The 21,630-nt window shown below is 41.6% G+C and overlaps 1 protein-coding gene across 1 annotated transcript in view; it reads right to left on the reverse strand.

Annotated features, from left to right (window-relative positions):
• The window catches only part of FAM124A (family with sequence similarity 124 member A), a 40,768-nt gene extending 20,613 nt beyond the window's left edge, over positions 1-20,155 (reverse strand). The window contains exons 1-2 of the mRNA XM_057425063.1: positions 20,031-20,155; positions 10,798-10,829 (exon numbers count right to left, since the gene is read on the reverse strand). Coding sequence (XP_057281046.1) covers positions 10,798-10,829; positions 20,031-20,089 — 91 coding nt within the window. The 5' untranslated portion in view covers positions 20,090-20,155. The remainder of the gene's footprint in view (positions 1-10,797; positions 10,830-20,030) is intronic.
• Between the last annotated feature and the right edge of the window lie 1,475 nt (positions 20,156-21,630).

Below are 21,630 nucleotides of genomic sequence, written 5' to 3' on the forward strand. Positions count from 1 at the left end.
ATTGTGTTTCTGGCTGTGTAATCCCATGTCCTTGACACTACAGACTTTTTGCTGTGCCTGTGTCTTCTACCAAAGCTTTATGCATCCTGTAGGCATGTCAAAGAAGAGGCTGTGCTTTAGTATATTAAATACAAAGCAAAGAAAGGGTGCAACTCTGAGAATAAGGTGTATGGGATCTTCAGACAGACAAACCGTAGGAGTCCACAGTAGGTGCTTTCACACCATGGTTACAAGCAAGCAAATGGCTTGGCAATTCCTCACAAACACCCTATCCAGATAAGGATTTTTCTGCCAATGCTGCAGTCTTCTCCATGAGCTCTTTACTCTTATTGCATGGCTCTCTTGCAACCTGGTGCTCTCCTCCCTCAAAATATGCTGTTGACACCATACGTTACATTGGCAACAGCGGTGTGAGGAATGATCAGAATTTCAGGTTTGTTTTTTTTTAAAATTATCTATTTATACTCTGGGAAGCAATAAAGTCTTACTTCGATATTCTCCTCAATTACAGATTTAGCTGCTAACTTGTAGAAAAGCAAAGTGTTGGTGTACTCACACCTTCAGGGATATTCTCCTGAGTGTCAGCTATTCTCATTTCCCCTCTTCCTCCCCATACAGTTCACCACAATTCAAGAGCTGTGTTGGTGTCTCAGTCTGTATCTGTGTCCACGACACAGAACAGATTCACATGATTAAGCATCTTCAAACTGCCTTCACTCTACCTCTCTTTGCCCATCTAGAGTATCAAACATCACACAGAGATTGATTCTCACAGGATACCCAATACCCATAAGAGAAACAGCAAGGAAAAAATTTTTTATACCCTAAAAATACTCCTCATCTATGGAAAAGAGCTGGCAATTGCCATTCTATGTATTTCAGAAACACACTAGAAGAAATGATGATCAGAACACACTGAATAAGGAACTGAAGCACAATCAATCATGACCTGCTGCTCACAGGATTTGCCACGGTGATTTTGGTGATGCTACTGGCACAAATGGGCCTAGGCCACCAACATAAGACATGGGACTTGATTAACAGCCTAAATTGTTGCTAAATTCAGTCTAGTGGAGAAATACAGGGAAGATGCATTAATTATTAATTATCGACTATTATGTTAATTTGTTTTATTGTTATTTTATACTGTTCGTATAATGTGGATTAAGCTTTATAAAAATTCTTGTCTTCCCCAATAACATTTTCCTAAAGAAAGATATGTATTGTTGCACTTGGCAAGAACCCAGACGCTGATCTTCGCTATCAGTGTCAGACTGTACAGAGTTGCAATGTGTAGTAATTCAGCAAAACTCCCATCAGCAATCACCAATAAATTAAAAGCTGTACAATACATGTTATCATCCAAACTACATCCAGCACCATACTGTTCAAAGTCATCACTGCAATCACTGTATTTTCTTAAAATCTGACTGCTATGTAAAGCTGAGATTCTCAAAACCACGTTTTTTTTATAAAAGGGCAGAAAGAACATAGCCTTAAAAATACCCAAGAAACGCTGCACACTTGAGCAGCTTACAAATGTGGTCCAGCAATGAGCTCCATACCTCACACAATGTACTCTAGTTAACTGAGAGTGTGATTTTATGATGGGCTTAAGACAATTTAAGACTTCACTGCTGGCACTCTTACCCTTACTATTCCCAGCTAAGTGTTTCCAGTTCTTCCCATGTGTCAGATCTAGATGCAAGTTGAAGCAGCTTTCCAAGTAGACTGAAAAGAAGCCCTCAGACAAGCAGTAATCAGGATTGTGCCTCCTGGTAGCAGTCAGAGAACTGATCTGGCTAAAGATGTTAGTTTTCAGACAGACCTCTTCTTCTAATCAGTTTGCACTTTTGCACAAAACTTCCTGGTACCACAAAGAGCTGGCAGGAAAACCCAGCCAGAGAGAAGGCGGAAGCCACAATAAAGCAGTTACACTCACGACACATTTAAATAAAATATGGGATGGAACCCTGAGGCATGGTCAAGCATTGCCATGTTTGTGTCTCCATAGGCAATCAACAATATTAGCATCACAGCAGAGGAACTATTTGGACTCTACAGAAGTGGAAAAGTATTTTGAATCTCATAACCCTTTCAGCCATCAGCAGAATGTGGCTCAAAATACCTACTCCACACCAGCTGGTGGAAAAAAGAAGCAAGAGAAAACATGCTTTGTTGTTGGTGCTTCAACCTCATCCCATACAGTGGCAGCCAGGAGCCACCTGGTAATTATTTCATGAACCTTTTAGACATTACAGATAAGAGATATTTTTTTCCTATACTATTAATCAACAAATATGTGGTACAAAGAAAAATGAAGCAGGCAGTGGACATCCGCTGCTCTAGAACATGGCAAGCACCAATTACAAATATTCCAGTTCCCCACTGAGCTTGCATAAATAAATTTTATTTATTTTTAAAAATTCAAATTAAAGAAAATACACCATGATAATGTGCTGTGGCCACAAAGTGAGAAACTAATTGTTGGCATTGTCAAAACAGCACTCATTTAGTAGAAACTGCCTTAACAGCTTCAGCCTTCACAAGTGTGAAGTCAGTCAGTGAGTCAGAAGGCTTTTCTCCTTCTGCCACAATTAATGCCTCTGAGTCAGGAGTTGCCATGGGATAGATTTATTTCTTTAGCTTCCCTCTTTGGGCTTTAACAATTCAGACAGATGTCTCAACAATTTCCAAATTATCCTCATCACTGAACCAGCTGGACTTGGAATGCCACTATCTCTCCTGCAACACCTTGCTTAAGGTAGAAGACCCATTAAATAGCTGCCTAGCTCCTTGTGGTTTTCTGGGACAGCAGATGTAACACTTCCAAAGAAGGAAATTCAACCCACATCACCTAATCCAATGTGACTTTCTCTATAGTCTTTCCTGTAAATTTTTACTAGAATTGTGTGGCACTCGGTACCTCAGTATCTATCACAGATTTCCTATGCTTCTGGATCACACTTGATAATGAGAAAGGAAATATTTGCTTATATGGTTTTGATTACAACTATGCATGTTAAAATATGAGCTAGAAAAAACATTCAGATTGTCATTCCTACACGAATTATTATTATTTTTAACAACTACTCTAGTTTATATCTGCTGTATCTATATGACAACATAAAAACCTGACTGGATGTGGTCAGAAAATAACATACAGAACAACAACATCAGAGTTTTGATAGCTCTGCTCCAGTAACTGTTTAGGGTACACTTTTATCCCCTTGATACAAAAATCCAAAGCCAGGACTAGGCCAGTAGGAAGTAATTTAACCCTGGGACACACAGTTTGGTGTGATCCCAAAGAGTGGAACTCTGATTTTAACAAAGAACAGAGATGCATGGGTACATTTAAACAGGAACTTCAGTCTTTACAAGGGATGCGCATTCTTATGGTTAATGCCACACACTTGGCATACAAAAATCAAATCTAGATTTGATTTCAAGCACAGTTACACATCCATTTGTGCATGTTCTTACACATGACTGTGCCTCATTTCTTTTTTTATCTTCTCTCTCAGGCCACTGGCCATTGTTAGTCATGTCTTCAAGGGCATGTTTCCTCTCTACTCCTTCTGCTTCTAAATAACCATGTGCAGTAAGACCAACCTCAACATGCTATCTACCTACTAGAACAGCAACCTAACCTCAGATTCTTGAAAGGTAAAAGTGCAAATAGCAAGGTTAACTCAACACCAGCATCTCCAGCATGGTTTACAGGCAATGGTGCTTAGCAGCAGTGGTAGTTCCATGCCATTCCTGACATAGCCAAGAGTCTATTTACAGCTCCTAAAAATCAGGATGCATCATGTGTAGATGAGACTGGGATGTTGGCGGGGCAGGGAGGGGGAATGGTACTGTGTGATCAAATACCAGCAAAGCAGGAAGAAGTTGATTAAAAATTATCCAGCTGAGAGAAGCAATTAGAGACTGGAGAGCAACGGGATCTGCTGATGTTGCTCTGGATGATCCAAACTGAGATACAGGAAATGCTGTTTAAACATAAGAAAAATGATTTTTATTGTGGTTATTACTCACTGGAAGAGATTGTCCAGAAAGGCTGTGGGGATATTCAAAACAAAATGGGACACTGCACTGAGCAATGTGCTCTCACTGCCCCTGCTTTCAGCAGAGGTCTTGGATTAGACAGTCTCCAGAGATGCCTTCCAACCTCAACTTTCTGTGTTTCAGCACTATACTTTTCTATGCTTTACACAAGTGCTTGCTCTTTCACTGTGGTGGAATTTGATGATAAGCAGCTACATAAACATGTTTCACACATTCAATGACTTCTAGGTGGCATGTAGCAATGACATTTTCCTGCTTCCACAACCTCAGTGGGAAACAGCATTGCTCTGTACCTCTAGCAGCATAAACTGGCCAAGCAAGATATGCAGAATATGCTCCCTGTATTTTCCATAGAAGCTGACACTTCAGATTTCACTGCTATACAAACCACATGAATCTGCAATATTGACAGATGCTTCAGGCTAAGAGCTCTACATTATTTGGGTTCCATTTCCTCTTTCATTTTTCCTCATCAAAGATCTTTAATAAGACTTCCTTTTATACTAACAAACACCTTCTGGAAATGCATCATGATGCTGACAAGTCTATTCTAAATTGTTTTTATGATTGTATTTAATACAGCTTGTTGCCAGCCATTAGAAAAGCATCACAGTTCTCTCTGGACATAAACAATATAGAATAACAGAATCATAGAATAGCTACAGTTGGAAAGGACCTAAAGATCAAGTTCCAACTCCCCTGCCATGGGCAGGGACACCTCACACTAAACCATCTCACCCAAGGCTCTGTCCAGCCTGGCCTTGAACACCACCATGGATGGAGCATTCACAACTTCCTTGGGCAACCCACTCCAGTGCCTCACCACCCTTACAGTAAAGAACTTCTTCCTTATATCCAATCTAAACTTCCCTTGTTTAAGTTTGAACCTGTTACCTCTTGTCCTGTCACTACAGTCCCTAATGAAAAGTCCCTCCCCAGCATCCCTATAGCCCCCCTTCAGATGCTGGAAGGTTGCTATGAGGTCTCCACGCAGCCTTCTCCAGGCTGAACAGCCCCAACTTTCTCAACCTGTATATCACAAGATATACCAAAATATATCTTTGTATGCAGTAAAATAATATAATTATAACCTTACACTTATATTGTTTGGAGAAACAGTAGATACCCAGTCCAGCAGTGGCTGGGTCAGAACTGATTTGAACTAACCTAACGTACAATAGGCAACTACATTATGAAATTTTAGCTTGGTGACAAATATTTAAAAGCCCAAATCAAACCTAGCCCCTTTCCTGGTCCTGGTTATTTGTCATCAACTTTAACAGTTAAGTGAAGGCAGCCAGGTTTTTAAATGATACACAAGTAACTGGAAGCCATTTTTCCATACGCTATTGTTACAAGGCACTTATACACCTCCATAATACTGTAGATTCTTACATTCCTGTAGCTCCCACTATCCCTGCAACCAGGAAGGCTACCTCCTTTTTGTCAAAAGCTCCGTTAGTGCCCATTTTGACAGATGTGTCCTCTTGGTCTCTGGAGTGTTTGGTAAAAAAATTCTTAAGAATTAGAAATGGAAGAACTTCTGGAGACGCTGACTTTGCTCTCCTCTGTAAAGGACCTAGTGCTCAGGCTAGCTCTATGATCTGTTTTATTCAAGGGCACATTTTCCTCTTCACATTTTCTTCCAATAGTACTTACAATCTAACAGATCAAATAGAGAGGGAAGAGGAAGATTCTTGCCAGGTAACATCATGAAGCAGATGCTGGGGGTTTGGCAGGGAAGAGAAAAAGAGACAAACCAGAAAGAGCTAAAGAGAGAGGCAGCATATTGTTACATGCACATGGTATGGAAGTGTGTGAAAACTGTCATGTAACAGAGCCTTGGCAAGCTACAAGCACAGATGGGACATGTGGCCTAACACTCACCCCTCACAACCTACCTGATGGACTACACTGGCACTTGATTGATCCTCAGGTCCACAAATGTGCAATCTCTACTTCTAATGAAGCCCTAGCATCACATCTGGCTTCAGAGTAAACACAGTTACTTAAAATGAGGGCAGATAAATACAGCACTGAATCAGGAAAAGAATGTAACACAGCTTCAGGAAAGCACAGGTCTGCCTCAAATTCAGGACAGTGCTATCTTTTGGGCAACCATTTTTATCTTGTTTGAACATTGTCACTTGACTACATGCAAAAAAAAGGACAAGGAGTAAGTCTGAAAGAAAAAGGATGTCTTGGACTTGTTTGGGTACATACACAAATGCAGGTTTCAAGGGGCTTTTCATAAATAGCAAGTATTGTAGTGCTGGTGATTTCCCATTGCCAGATTCCCATTCCCATTGCCAGATCCAGCACAAAGAGCAGACTCCACTCAGGAAATAAAATCTACCATCCAAAGTGCCATTAGGGCAGCCTCTTTCAATACACACCTGGTGCATGAAGGTAAGATACAGACTTAGCACCTCACCCTGCCTCTGGAATCAAGAATAAGAGAAACCTTACCCTTACCAACCCTCCATAAAGACTGCAAGTTTTGCACATAGGGACTCTTTCCCCTTGTAGAGAAAATAAGAGTCCAAACCCAGCCCAGTGAGCTGATGCAGATGACACTGACAAAACATTGACCAAATCCCCAAACAAAGATTGGAAGTTATACTAGCAGAGGAATAGAACACCAACAGAAAAAAAAGAATATTGAAAGGAAACATGCTCAATAACCCACGTATTTGTAAATCTGCCAAAAGAAACTGTCTTGCGCTAAAATTTTAGAACCAGAAAGTGGGTGAAAATCCATGGGTTAGGAAATATTTGCAACACAGACATAAAATTTTAATATCCCAGATCTTGGGTTTACCATGGAAGAATATGAACAATCTAAAAACACCTCCAAAGGACTGAATCATTTCCCAGCTGGTAAATGAAAGGCAGGGGAGCATGGCAAGGCAAATTACCAGCTTTCCAACTACAAAGCAGGTAAGTGACAAGCCCTTTACCCCACTGAGAAGCACATCATGAACCACTGCGTGCTATAAGGTTTTACCATCTCAGGTGCTCTAAAGTCTGTCACATACTTGCATTTTATCCCATAGGGCCAGTTTTGTTTAATGACTTAGCTGGAACAGCACAAATGTGTATCCAGGCAGCTCCCTCCTGATTGCCTAGCTGAAAAACGTCAGGAGATGAAAATAAAATCACTTGCTTCCACAGTTATTTCTAAGACAACCTGGTTAAACTGGCTCCAGAGCTGACTAGATAAGGGATATTTCAAATGTTACAAATCACAAAATCTTCCTTCAAAATGCCCACTTCTGGTTTGGGTCTTTCTGAAGAGCCATTTTCATAAATGCAAAGATTATGCAAAGGAGGAAATAAGCAGCCCCCATCAAAACTCCTCCTCCCTTGTTGAAAATCATCCCTGAAACACATCTCAAAGCAATTTGAAGATAATTAAAATGTTGATGTGCAGAGACTGTTGCTTATTGTGCTGACCAACACTAATTAATTATTTCTTTGTGATTCCAAGTGTCTGTATCCATATGCCACCTATGGTCTTTATATCTTGGTATTATGTACCTTGGGTAAAGGTCTCTTCTATGTGTGTAAAGTGCCTCACACAACCCCCTCTCATATAGGATTAGAGGTCCCTGATGGTAATTGAAAACTGTAATTGAAAAAGTAATAGAAAATATGAGCAAAACCAAGCTTGATACATTTCCTAGATTAATGAAGAGCACAAGAGTGAGCAAAGTATCCTAATAAAACAAAGGACACCTCCTGCTAGAGAACAAAGGGAAAAGTGGCTCTACACACCACGATTCAGGGAAAACAATGTCAAAAGTAATTTATAACTTCTCTTTCTTCAAATCACACTGCTGAACCTTTCAAAGCTGTAATAACTCAAAACTCAGCATCCAGCAGACAGGTTAGTGTGGCCTATTTACTCTGTTCAATGAGAACAAAGTGGCACACAGTCACCCTGACAACAGGCAGAGGTCGCAAAGCAGATAACTGCTGCATTTTCTTGCCGAAATAAACACACTCTGCACATTTGAGTACTCTTTCCCAAAGTACTCACTGCACAAAACCACAAATGTTAGATGGATGCTTCCAGTAAAAAGGTTTTTTGGGTTACCCAAAGCTGGGATGCAAGGGCAGAGAAAAGAACTGGGATGCTGAATAAGACCCAAGGTCCAACCATCCCACCAGGCAGGGCTTTGATGAAGTGATACCCTGCCAATGATAACTGCTGCCATATGCATAGGGGGAAAAAAGTACAAGAAATAATACATGTAACAGAATGATCCTTCCATTGGCATCTAGCAGCTGATGAGATTTTACTTCTGACTGGGGGGGGGGGGGGGGGGGGGGGGGGTGTCTAGGGTTCTTGTATACTTTTGCATTGGTGCTAAGTCCTGCAGCTTCTTCAGCTGCTGTCATCGCAACACATGACAGAGACAGCTGTAGTTAATTCACCTGCTAAATCTTTCTTATCCTTTTCTTGGCATGTTTGTGGAAAACTGCTGTCCAGTGGACAATTTAGAAGATTATTCATTTATTAAACACTGAAATTGGAGCTTCACTGGTATGACCAACTAAGACTCCTGCAAAACCAAATAGGCCTGTAATCTTTCTGGTTCAGGTAAACTCCACTTCATTAGAACAGGAGCTTCTGCTGAAGCAGCTGTAGGTAATGTAGGTAATGGAAATTCTTTGCCTTTTAATTTACAACAGTTTACTTTGTATTATGTTAGGGCCTAACAGTATCATTGATTAGGCTGCTTTTTGTGCTATGAATGATACCAGTTACTAAATCTTTTCCCCAAAGAAATTAAAATGGCCAAATCACCTTTTTTCCCTAATAGCTCTTCCTCAGTACTCTTTTCTTCAAATGCATCATGCACCCCATGACTGCCAGCCTGTAACATGAAAGCATTTTTATTTTACTGAAATACTCTTATGTAGCTGTTTCTGTTACTCCTGCACCGTCTGACTAGACCTACCACACAAACCCCACAAAATGCTAAATTAAACACTGCTACTTGTGAAGCTGTATCAATATAATTTGCCTTGGAAGCAGAAAAGAGAAAGAAGGAGACTGCCCCATCTCTTGAACTTTTGTGTCTTTGCTGGAATGATAATACCTCCTTGTACTGACAAATTACTGTGTTGAAATACAACTGTAATTCCCACATATTCTGGACAGCCATGGCCAGCAAGACACTGAGGTGACCACAGTTAACATGACACACTGTAGCTGCCACATATCCAAAAATAATCCTTACAGACGTCTTGTTTAAAATAAAAACAAAGACTTACAACTGTAATTTATGTTACCTTTAAATGTCACCTTTATTTGTAAAATGTGCAGCAGTCATGCAAAGTTGGCAAGGGATTAAACCCAAAGTTTTAGATGAGAAATACCTCACACCTTGTCTTCTGTATTTCTCTGCCAAATAAGCACATCTACAAGGCAAATAACTGTAAGTCACCACCCAGAAAGAGGAGGAAGCTGGCAGCGTATTCCCGAGCCATCACCCAAAAGTGTGAGCTGTGGGGGTGGCAGGGCACACATCTGGTGTAACTAGTCAAATCCAATATGCTTTTACAATCACAATTGCCTCCCAATCATTAAAAAAATTGCATCTGGCAGCAGGAATCCAGAAATCTATTTAAACAACAGAATTTAGAAAAAAGCTACACTAAATTCTCTCTTTCTCAGACACACACACACAAACTGAGCAGATGGAGGAAAGACAGAGAGCTCCCTGCTAGTCACATCAGCTCAGGAGCCAGACATTATGAACATTCTCTGATCCAGCTCTTGTTGAAATCAATAAAAGCCCTCCACCGAAGACCATGGAAGATGGAAAATAACCCTCTCCACACTTCAGCCAGAATGTGTGAATGAGAAAAAACTGGCAGCTCTCTTCCCCTCTGATTTTCACGGTGCTTAAAGATCCAGATTATAAAACACAATTTGTCATCTGTGAAGTTTTGTGAAGATCATGTCTATGTGTGAATCGGGGAGACAGACATCACCTTGCACTTTGACAAGAAAGAGATACTAGTAACTGTGCCTGAATAAGTAGTATTATATTTTAAAGTGCTATGGACACAGTATGTCCTACAGCTAAGAAAATAGTTGGAGTGGACAGAGAGAGGACTGAAGAAATGCTCCTTGTTCCTTAAAAATGTGATTTTGTATTGCTGAAAAATAAAGGATAATCCAGATACCAGGATTCAACTTTTATCAGTCAGATAACCTGAAATTCAGCTGGCTGTTGTAAATGTCTCGAAAGACTGTGATGCTTACTAGAGCATCTATAATCTTTGATATCAGAGAATGCTTCACATATTTTACTCTCAAGTCCTTCCTTGCCACCAGCTTCCAATAAGCATTCAATTATTCCTGCATCCCCCAGCTCTAGTGACATCCATCACTGCAAACTCAATTGGCCGGAGGACCCATTCACACCGGCCACACGGTGTCTATAGATTTTGTTCTCATTTTTCTTGCATTCTTGTGAGCTCCATTATTTACGACTTTACACATGGCTCATATTATGATCATCAATATCAAATCAGTTGAATTTTCTATATTGTTTCTAGACACAGACCAAAAAAGAGAAGGAATTGGGGCTTAACTGTGTCAAAGTTAACTTCATCATGACACTAGGTTGATATTAATAAAATTAGCAACCAGAATAAAAGAAAATATGAGAATCCATTTAAACAAAATATCAAAGTTATACTTACTGCTGGTAGAAGACATACGGCTGTACTCAGACCTGCAAGACAAAGATTTTGGTTAGACCATATTAAATCTAAAAGAGATCATGAAAAATGTACCAAATCTAAGTTACATGGCATATTAAAATAGCTTAACACCCATTTAGCATTATTTTTGTGCTAAGATAATAACTGTAACAGGATTTGAACATGGCTCAGAAGAACTGGCATCTAACATGAATTTTGAAAACAGCTACATAAAGTAAACTGAGGTTTTGTCTGATGGCTATTCATGCTACCTAACTTTAGGCATAAAAATTAAAGCTCAGAAGACACTCTGTAAGTTAAAAATAGGCTGCTTCAGGCACAGGCTGGGAGAAGAAGTCTACTAGGGTTTGACCCTGCTCTTCTTCCTTATCTTATGTCCTCTAAATGCTGCTTTGCAGATTCTTTCTTTCTTAAAGAGAACTCTACTTGAATAGCAAAATTTTTATTGTTCTTTGGTCACAACTGGCAGGGAAGACACAAAATGAGTACCAAATTATAAACATTCAGATGACAAAGCTTTTTGTTTTAGGAAACCCTTTTTCTCTTCAAGACATCTCTCAATATAACCATATTCCCATTGTTCTACTTCAGTGCACACTGGATTACCCGTGAGAAAATCAGAGCAGTTAAGTATTTTGTGCAATGAAATTTTGCTTCTGCATATAACCCCAAACTCCTGAAAACCCCTTTCTGAGATGATTAAAACATGGTCCATTTATGCCCTAAAGATTCAGAAATGCTAAGGTAAAACAAATGTGCCATCACTGAATATTTAAAAATTGATTCATTTCCACTTTGAGGCCCTACCTATGAGTTCAGAGTGTGTGGTTTTGGAGATCACAGTCACACAGACTCCATGTCACCATTCACTAGGTCCCTAAACTAGACCCCACTCAAAAGAGCTCTCTGCCACAGTTAACATCCTGCATGTATGCCTTGCAGTGCCCTAAACATAACAGGCAAACTCTCTGGGGAGCTGTAACACAGTTCTTGAATTCAAACTTTGTTTTATATGCATATTTGCATCAAGTTTGCAATATTGCTTTAAATTAAAAAACATGTGAGTCTTAACTCCCAATATATTTGTCTTGAAATAGATACCATCGAAGCATATTTTCAGGATACCTTCATACTCTAGGGTCTCAGACATCTAAGGAAATAACAGACATCAACCCCCCATAACTACGATGGCAGCTTTCAATTTTAGTATGGACATATCTCTGCAGAAGAAACAAAGCAATTATACTCATCCAAATACTTCATAGCCCTGTGCAGCCCTGTGCTTAGCAGTCAGTATTCTGCAGATCAGATGCTAAGGCTGTTGATTTAGATGAGAAAGACCATGAAGCATGATCCTGCTGGACCAGTGAAAGATCACACAATCTGAATTTCTCACAATACTTGTGAAAGAAAATCCTCCAATACCATCAAGTACCATGAGGCTATTGTAGTTTTTGAGAAAGGTCTGTAATGCTGGGGAGAGGCTTGCTGATGGGGGCTTATAGGTCTCTCACTCTCTACTAAATCCTGCACCGCCAGCCACTTCAATAATGCCAGGGAGCAAGGAAACATCTTCGTCACACATGGCAGAGACCACAGAATTAGGTCATTAGTAGCCCCTCTCAGTCACTCCATATATACCTGCTAAGTAGCACCTCCTCCATGAACAAAAAGCTATTCCTCAACCCACCTCCCACAGGACCCTCAAGTAGCTGGCAAAGGCAGAAGCAGTAATGACATGAGCAGAGGAGATCTTGCTACTGCTGGGACATGTACATACTGCTGGTCTGGCTCTGAGCAGAGACCAAGGGGAAGTGATCCCAGAGACTGGCTAAGTAGTGAAGTGCAGGCCATAAAGCTGCACAGTATTTGCACACCAAGTCCCATTAGTATCATTTGGCACCATGTATATTCGGAAGGGTGCAAAAACTGTGTAATGTGTCACTGTTCAGAAGCCCAGAGGCAAGCAATATACATCCAGCTGCCTCCAAGCATCCCAATAAAGGATTCATTTATTCAGTACTTCTGTTTGAAAACAGCCCTGGGCTGTCCTTCAATGTAGCTGTGCTCAGCAGCTGGTGGCTAATTCAATATGAATCTGCACTGTTTGGATTTTAGGTAGAAGCAAGACAACATTTTGCTTTTTGCTTACCGCAAGTAGAAGCAGCGTTCTATTACTTCACACTCTTATTTTATTATCCCAAAGTGCTGCAGGCACATAAGACATAGAGAATTAATAAGTCCTGAACCAAGGAAGTGGCAATCTATGTACAGGCAGAACATGAAAAATGAGACAATAGGAAAAATAAATAGATGGGAAGCGAGAAAGGAGGTGATAACAGTGTGGAGACTAATTGCACAGACAGATTTTAATAGGCTTGAGAATCGTATTGGGGTTTTCATGTAATTCTAATAAGGTTCAAGGTAATATTTAATTCATGTTTGTTGTATAACAAACATACACAGAATTAAAAAAAAAGAAAATTAAGCTCAAAGGCTCATGTAAACCTCAGATGCCAAAATGAGGACTGTACCCTCCCTCAGCTTCCTCTACAGTCAATAAAAAAGAGAGGTCTAAAGTGTGTCTCTCCCTAGCTGTTTTCTAGAGTTGAAGCCTACAGAAAACACATTCCTAATGTAGGACTCTTGGCTACATGCCTAAAACCAAATGGAAGGAATCTAAGTCTCTCAATATGCTCTTTGGGGCAACCCGAAGCACCTTTTTCCTCCTTTCAACTTTTTCTTTCTTAGAATTTGTTTTGAATCTAGTCCTTAAGAACAAAAATAACAGTGTTGGTAAAATCCTTAGTATTTTCAAAACATCAGCACAAACCAGTCAGATTCATGTCATGCACGTCAATTGGCTTACAAAAAAAATTTTTCCCCCTTACAATCAGTTATTTAGAATACTGAATTCTGAAGTTTCTGTAAGCCTTTTATGCTTTTTAGACCAGAATACACAGCAAACATTCCTTTGGAAAAGATCATGCATTAGAAAATTTAAGTACCGAAATAAACATCGCCTGAGTCACACGGACTCTCTGGCTATCAAGCAGTTTTGTTCCTTCCCATTCTTTCCATCCTTGTTTTAAACATCCTGAGTATTGGCTTCTATCAGTTCCCTTGGAAGAGGATTTTCCCATCAGGATAACTGAAGAGTTTGGTACTCATGGGCTTTAATAGTGGTAGACTGGGGCTGTACTGGAGCTCAGGGGTTCCAGGCCAATTATGTGATCTTGCAGCAAGCTATTTCTTCTGGTAGATGTTACATTAGAATTAAAAGGAAATAGATATTCAGGACAGAAACTGAACAAATGGAGGCCTGTTCCCTTTATAGGCACATAATGAGGAAAAACATGATCAGAAAGGGTATTGAAGCAGTGGGAGGTACTGAAAAGGAGGGCTCATCATTCAGTCAAAAGACAAATCAGTCTGCAAAGAATCTGTGCTCAATAGTCAGCCACCAGCAAAGAGGAGTTCTGAAATTGTCAAGAGACATTAAAGTAGGAATGTAGAAGCTTGAGATAAATGTGCGACCTTGATTCCCACTAGCACTGTTGAAGAATCAGGACTGTGTATTATCAGAGATGGTAAGACCATCAGGAGCACAAAAGATCCTGAGCAGTCCTCTGAGACCATCACACACTACTCAATGTTGATTATGAATACAGAGTCTCAAAATACCAAAGCAGGAGAAATAGCCCACTGAATACCAGTAAGCAGCTGCTAGTGCAACTTGCAGTTACTGAGTATGGTGTATATGAAACCAGGATAAACCTGTTTCTTCAGGAAAGAAGCAGGGCTGTGCCACATCTCTGAATCACACAAGCAAGGTAGCTACACCAATGTATCGGCATGCCGGGGTAACCCAAGCACAGCATCATGTTAACATAGCTGCAGCAGTGACATCTATGGTAATAAACAAACACACTCAAGAGAACTGTCCGGGACTAAAGCCAACTGCCATGAAACAGTTTGCACCTGTACCATTAAAACCTCTTGCCTTCCAAAACATTCCCAGTGGTCTGCTGGGAGTGGTCCCTGAGCAGTTGTAATATGGTAAAACAAGTGCCTGGCCCACAGTAAAACACACCCAAGTATCACATGGGAGATAGCTAGATAGTCCCATCTAAACTGATTCCATCAACCTTTCTAACCATTCAATAATATGGACAACTCTGTCCATGTGCTCAGGGACACATTCATGCTGTTTCACACAGTGACATGCTGTAACTAAGGTTTCTGAGCCAGGGAGCATCTCCACATAGCAGTCTACCTAGACACAGATCTCTCAAGTTATTCTAGCAAAATACTACACCACAATATGCAAGTCTCCATTGCCAGGACTCCTTAATCCTCCCAGATGAAATCGTGGAAAGTTTTCTAGCTCTTCTGCTGTGTGCATCCCTTTCTTGCTTAGGAATGATGGAATGGTACCTGCTGGATTCATATTTCCCATGCCTTCTCTGCCTAAAGTTGTTTAAGATTTCACTGTTTCATGCAGAAAGCTGTATTTAACAGCTTCTTTGCCCTCCTTCCTCCAAAAAGCACTCCATGGGGCACATGAGAGGATTTTATAGCAGTTAAACTACAATGCCTGAGTCAGAAGATTTGGCTTTGTAGCTCTTTCTTGGGTTTCTTCTCACCAAATTCCTGTGGTTCAGATTACAATCTGCGTCACTAATGTCAATCCAATGCAAATCCGTTATCTTCATCATACTTTTACTTGTGTAATGAAGATGCCTACAATGGAATAACTCAGAGAAGCTTGTCTCAAAATGCCTTTCTAGGGATTTCTAGTAGAGCAGTGAAGTCAGATGATGGATTCCCATCACTCAGCTCTAACTATTACACTTGGCAGTTTACTACCAACAGTACTGTTTCAGGCCCCAAATGAGACATCATCTTCATCATACAAGGATGAAAGGTTGGTTGTCCTTCAAAAAGCATCTGATGAAGCAGGACCACACTGTGCTTAAGTGAGCAAACCTACCTGCCTGTGTGCTCTGCATCCAAACGGATGCATCAGGACTCAGGTGGCATGTACCTATCCATCCAAAGCTAGGGGATAAGTCACCCTCCCAAGGTCCTCATGCTCTTAACTTACAACAGAAGAAGCTTCATTTATACCAAACCTTCACAAAGCCACAGTTAGCTGAGGTGAACCTCACTGCCTGCTGGGGCCTAGCCATCGTAGGTGTCAGCACTGACCACCTGGCCACCAGAATGTGATTCAAAGTCTGTTTCAACCTCAGTTTCAGAGCTTGGCCCCAGTGCTAGCAGATCTGCCTGCTAGCACTGCAGATCTGCCTGTTCAACCAAACAGCTTCACCAAGTAAATCTGGTTAGAAATGGTGCCTCAACACCAATTTGTGACAAATAGCTTGACTTTATACTATTTGAACGTCAAGTCAGAGACAAGTTGTCTGCCTTTACACATCCGGAATGACGGATATATAGGAAGTGAAAGTCTCAAGGAAAAAAAAAAAAGAAACCCCAAGGTAAAAATAGGCCTTAAAACAGGTTTCAGCAGCAGTGATTTGTATTCCTGAGTTTCTCATAGGTGGATGAGAAGATAGGTGACAAGAGACTAATGTGCCATGTTGAAGGATTACCATATAGCTGACAAAGTCAAAAGTGCTGAAACCACTGATGACTTTGAGCTAGAAACATGTGACATGAAAGCAATCTCTGACCCCAGTAAACCATCCAACTACTCACATGTATTGAAACCTCCATAATGCCAGCTCAGTGAGGTGTTATGATGCTCAGTCAAGGCCTATATGCTTGACAAATAGGAGAGATCTTTGCTATAGAAGTAATCCTTTAACACAGCTAACATAACCAAACGGAAGTTTAGGAATAAAAAATTTAAGACTTTAGGTCCAAGAAACTACCCATTTTCCACATTTGCTACACCCCACTCAGGATACTGGTCCTGAATGCAATTAATTCAGCTGATGCTTTGCCCTTGACATCAGTGGTAGCAAAAGTCTGTCTCATTGTTATTCAAAATTACATGCCTAAGAATGTCTAAAATGGTCTTAGTTTGTCATTTTGAGTATTTCAGTCTCCCAAATCTTTATTCTTCTATTCAGAGTAAGGACAGTGAAGTAACAGCATTTGCATGGATTGTAAAAACAAGAAAATTTAAAATTGAATAGTTTTACCACCCATTTTAAGTAATTTAGTATTAATTTTTCCTAGTTACGATTTTTTTTTTACAATTTATCTGCAGTTCTTTTAATGTATATGTTTGGTGTCCAATTTCTTTTTCTACATGTTTTGCCCTCTGTTTGCTTTCTAATTGAAGACCAAAGAAAGACCATTCCTTTTTCTTAAACCATCATGTTTTATAGTACAAATCCACTACTAAAATTATTACCAGAGAAAGCTTTCTGTCTCCCATACCTCTGGGCTAAAAGGCTTCAATAGCAGATGAAATGAGGTGTTTATATTCAAAAGCCCAAAAAGTACATTTCCCAAGAAGAGAAAATTTGTACAGGCAATGTCTCTCAGATCAAGGATGGTCAAACTCTTTCAAATATCATTAATAAATAGCCAATATACGCTAATTGGCTTACATGTTTTACTCCCTTTATATAAGTATTGACAGTACCAGCTCAATCCATTCTTATTGGATTCAGGAGTTCAAAATACACTGTTTGTTCAGCAGCTTCATTGCCAGCCATATTTACCACGGCAAAGGCTGTAAGAGGAACATATTTTTCAACAGATTTGGAAAATGAAGGCTTCAAACTGTAACTGATCTTGCCTGTAGCACTGAGTTTTGCCTGCTTTTGCAACTGGAAGGTGCAGCAAAACCTTAAGGAACATATGCCCTGTAGAGTACTTGATGTATTTGATTGGTTAGTTGCTATAAGCAGCTTCAGCAATACAAGCTCTGTAGAAGAGCTCACACATCATTACATACAGTCATCAAGATGACAAGAGCTTGCAGTGCCTGGATTTACTACAGTCACTATCCTCTATTGTTCCCTCAGTGACAGAAAGGGACCACTTGATGTAAAGCTGTTACAGAATTACTCTGATAGTTGTATTTCCTCTTACTTTAAGAGGATGATGGCTGAACTTCAAAATAATTCTTAATTTTTGTTCTAATGTTGGTAGGTTTTTTTTTTTTTGTTATTGTTGAGTAATTAGAGAAAAAAAACAGCTCAATTCACAATAGCTATGATGGGACTGAGAGAAAGCAGAAAGCAGATCTGGCAAGAGGGAAAAGCAAGTGTTGATAACAGTTGGTTTGGTGAGAAAGCTGAAATATAAACATTGTGAAAGAGACATATGCAATATGTTTATCAGACTAAAATAGCTGCTAAACAGAGCTAAAAACAATAATTGAAATGCAGAGACCCATTGCTTTTCAAAATAAACTTCGGTGTAAAGCACTGCAGTTATTAGTTGCCGTATGTCATTGTTCAGTTTCCTCAGACAGACTCTTCCGCTAACCTACACTTTCCAGCCAAGCCTGGGACAGGGATGCTTCATAAAATCATCAGCTTTAGCACCTCACCACCATCAGGCACAAGCAGCTGTCATGCTGGTCACTGAGGTCTAAAGGATAATGTCACCAGCTGGGTCAAATCCTTCCATTTGTTCTTCCCATGGAAACCCATTTTTTTTTTCTACTCCAGATAAACACAGCAAATTAAGAGTGACTTGATCCATTAAGGACTTTTTGAGCTTTGAACCAACCATGAATTCACAGATATTTTGTCTTCCTTTTGCTCATGTTTCTCAAAGATGACTAAAAAACCTTTTGTCACAGTATCTGGAAAGGAGGCCTGGATTTTTTCCTTTAAGCTCCATGAAATATTTTTAAACTTTTACCATTAGTACAAGGTGACAGAAAAAACCTTCTCAGACCACAGAAGTGACTAAAAAAAAAAAAAATCAATTTGAATTAATAGCTGGAAGTATGAAAAAGATCACCATATTCCATTTCCACCTTTAAAAATAATTGTAACGCTGACACTTCAGTTTTGGTGCTGTGCACCTGACACCACTTTGCAAGGAAGTTTTACAGTTTTGCAACAGTTGGACTAAAGACCAAAGGAGATAAACCAGACAAGGAGCTGGGAGAAAAACAATGAGGAAAGCCAGAAGCAGGGAGAATGAAGACCTAGCAGAGAACAGTGCTAGCAGGAGTGGGCAACCTTTTATCCTTCTGGAGCCAGAGGAGAAAAGTCTCAGTGTTGCTCCCAACAAGATGGCACAGCGGTTCTGTACAATAGGATGGAAAGCACATCCCTCTCTCCTCACAGAGATGGACTGAAGGTGGGAACAGAAAGGGGGATCACACGGATCATCCTTGCAGCAATATGGTATTGGGAGAAGTCATCCAACTAACAAACATAGTGCACCTCTACCATCAGGGTCACAAAGTCAGAGACAAAAAGTCATTCTTCTTGACTCCAATATGACACTTAACTACCAACAAAGTTCACAGCACTTCATAGGTCAGTATGATGAGTATCATGACAACACCAACTCAGTTTCAGGTTGCTATAAGTCTAACCTGCTTTCATAGGTGGATCTTTGATGGTCCTTTTGAGCAGTCAGCTTTCTGCCTGGTGCTGTCCAGGTGTCACTGACACAAGGACAGCATAGGTAGCTGGGCATGCTTCCAGACTATCCTCAACACAAGTTTTCCTGGGACACAGGGATGGTGTGGCACCCAGCCCCCACCAATGTGTCTACAGCCCATAAAGCGCAGCTCTGGGCCCCACTGCTGAGGCAGCACAACGTGCTCTGGGAGCTCAAACTCAAAGCCCATGGCCATGATCTCTTAGTATCTTTCCCCCCATGTATCGCAGGTGGAAAACAAGATGAAGAGGGACTTTTTACAAAGGTGTGTAGTGACAGGACAGGTGTGTAGCTGGCAGAGGGGAGACTGAGGTTAGTTCTTAGGAAGGAGACAAGCGAAGGAGGTGAATTCCCCGGGGGATCCCAAGCACGGCGATACCCGGTGGCAGGGGCACTCCCCGGGGTGCAGTCGGGATGCCGGAGGAAGGCTCTGCCGTGGAGCCCTAGCTACTGCCCCGCTGCTGCTGGGACGTGCCCGGCGGCGGCCGCCGGCAACAAGTGCAGCGCTGCGGCCCGGCGGGGAGCTCTCCAGCGCCTCGCCGCCCCGGCCCTGCCGGGGGCCATGTACAAGCCCCGCACCCGTCCCCTGCCACTCGCACACTCACCCGCCCGTCTCGGCTCCCGAGTCCACGCAGTCGTCCTCGCCGCCGGGCTGCTTCTCCATGGCGGCGGCTCCACGGCCGCCCGCCGGCGGGGAGCGGCGGCTGCCGCGACCTGCCCCTGCCGCCGCCGCCGCCGCCGCCGCTCCGCCGTGTGAGAGAGGCAGCAGCCGCCGCCGTCCGGCCCGCCCCGACCGTCCCGGGGGTCGGAGCCGCTCCGCCGGGTCGGCCTCTCCCTCCGCTGCTGCAGCGGGCACCAAGCCCCGCTTCCCGCTCCCTCCGCCCTCCTACCGCAGGGGAGCCCGGGCGGAGTGTGGGGGGATACCGCCTGCCTCCACCGGTCCCTTCAGAAGAGCCCCGTCCTGCAGAGAAAACCGCGCACCCGAGGCTGTCGGCAGGCCACCGCGTTTACGTGCGCGTATATTAGAAACCACTGCGGCACCCTCATTCTATCACTTTTGTTTTTCCAGTTGGAAGAAGGACTAAAAGGTGCAGAGCCCCGTATCCAGCGAAAGTTAGCGGAGCCCGTTGGATAGATGTACTCGCTATCCCTCTGGTTTTGGAGTATCTGCTGTTGCTGCCTTTTACTTGAAGTCTTGCTGTGCTGAGCTTTCTGCAGTCTTCCCCAGCGCTGCCTGGCACTTGCTCATTACATCGGATACAATCATTTTGAAATTACACACAGAAGTGGGCAGGGGATGGATTTCCAAGCCCATGAGAATGTCTGTAATGATGACAAAAGATGATGTGATGCAAAAGAAGCATTTTGAATGCTGCCTGTGAAGAAATGCTGATATAGGAAAGCCTGCTGGTAGTGGGGCCATCATATTCAGTCATGTGAGAGTGCAGGGAAAAGTTGTAAGTGACCTGTGTTCTGTGCATGTCACACATGCCTCCTGGTTTTGTATTTGGAGATGAATACCTCTATGACAAACCTCTCTGTTTCTCCATCCCTTACATAAATACAGCTATTCACCCATGTAGATATGAATCAAGACCTCACACAGCCAAAACCAAAAATCAGTCTTCCCTGAACCCACTTGGTCATTCAGGCTGTAGCAGATGACAAGGGAAGGAGCAGAACTGATTTCTTAGCTTGTATCTCCAAGCAGGGAGACCATCTCTCTATTGCTTCTGTATCAGGTTCAAGCACAAAACTTGCTGTTCGGAGGTGGTGGTATCACAATCTGGATATTGTGGGACAGTTACAGTAACAAGCCTACCTCAGAACTGGGGAACGTCTCCCATTAATGTTTTCTGGCAAACATCAGCTTTGATGAATTGGAATTTTCTCTTGAAAAATCTCTAACTACCAAATCTCTATCAGTTGCAGAAGATGGCCACTTGCAGAAAGTGATCAGAAGTAAAGAAAGAAAAAGTTGTGGTTTAAAAAAAAATGTATTTTCTTCTACCTTTTATTATTTGTGTTACAAGAAAGAAGAAAAATAATGAAAACCTCAACATATGAGACATAAAATAGACTGTAAAATAAAAATACACTGCACAGGAGCGTGACCAGCAGGTTGAAGGAGGTGATCCTGCCCCTCTACTCTGCTCTTGTGAGACCTCACCTGGAGTATTGTGTGCAGTTCTGGTGTCCTCAACA

This window comes from Pezoporus wallicus, unplaced genomic scaffold, assembly GCF_028554395.1.
Source record: "Pezoporus wallicus isolate ANWC-B61680 ecotype Strahan unplaced genomic scaffold, APGP_CSIRO_Pwel_v1 contig_6488, whole genome shotgun sequence".
Lineage (NCBI taxonomy): Eukaryota > Metazoa > Chordata > Aves > Psittaciformes > Psittacidae > Pezoporus > Pezoporus wallicus.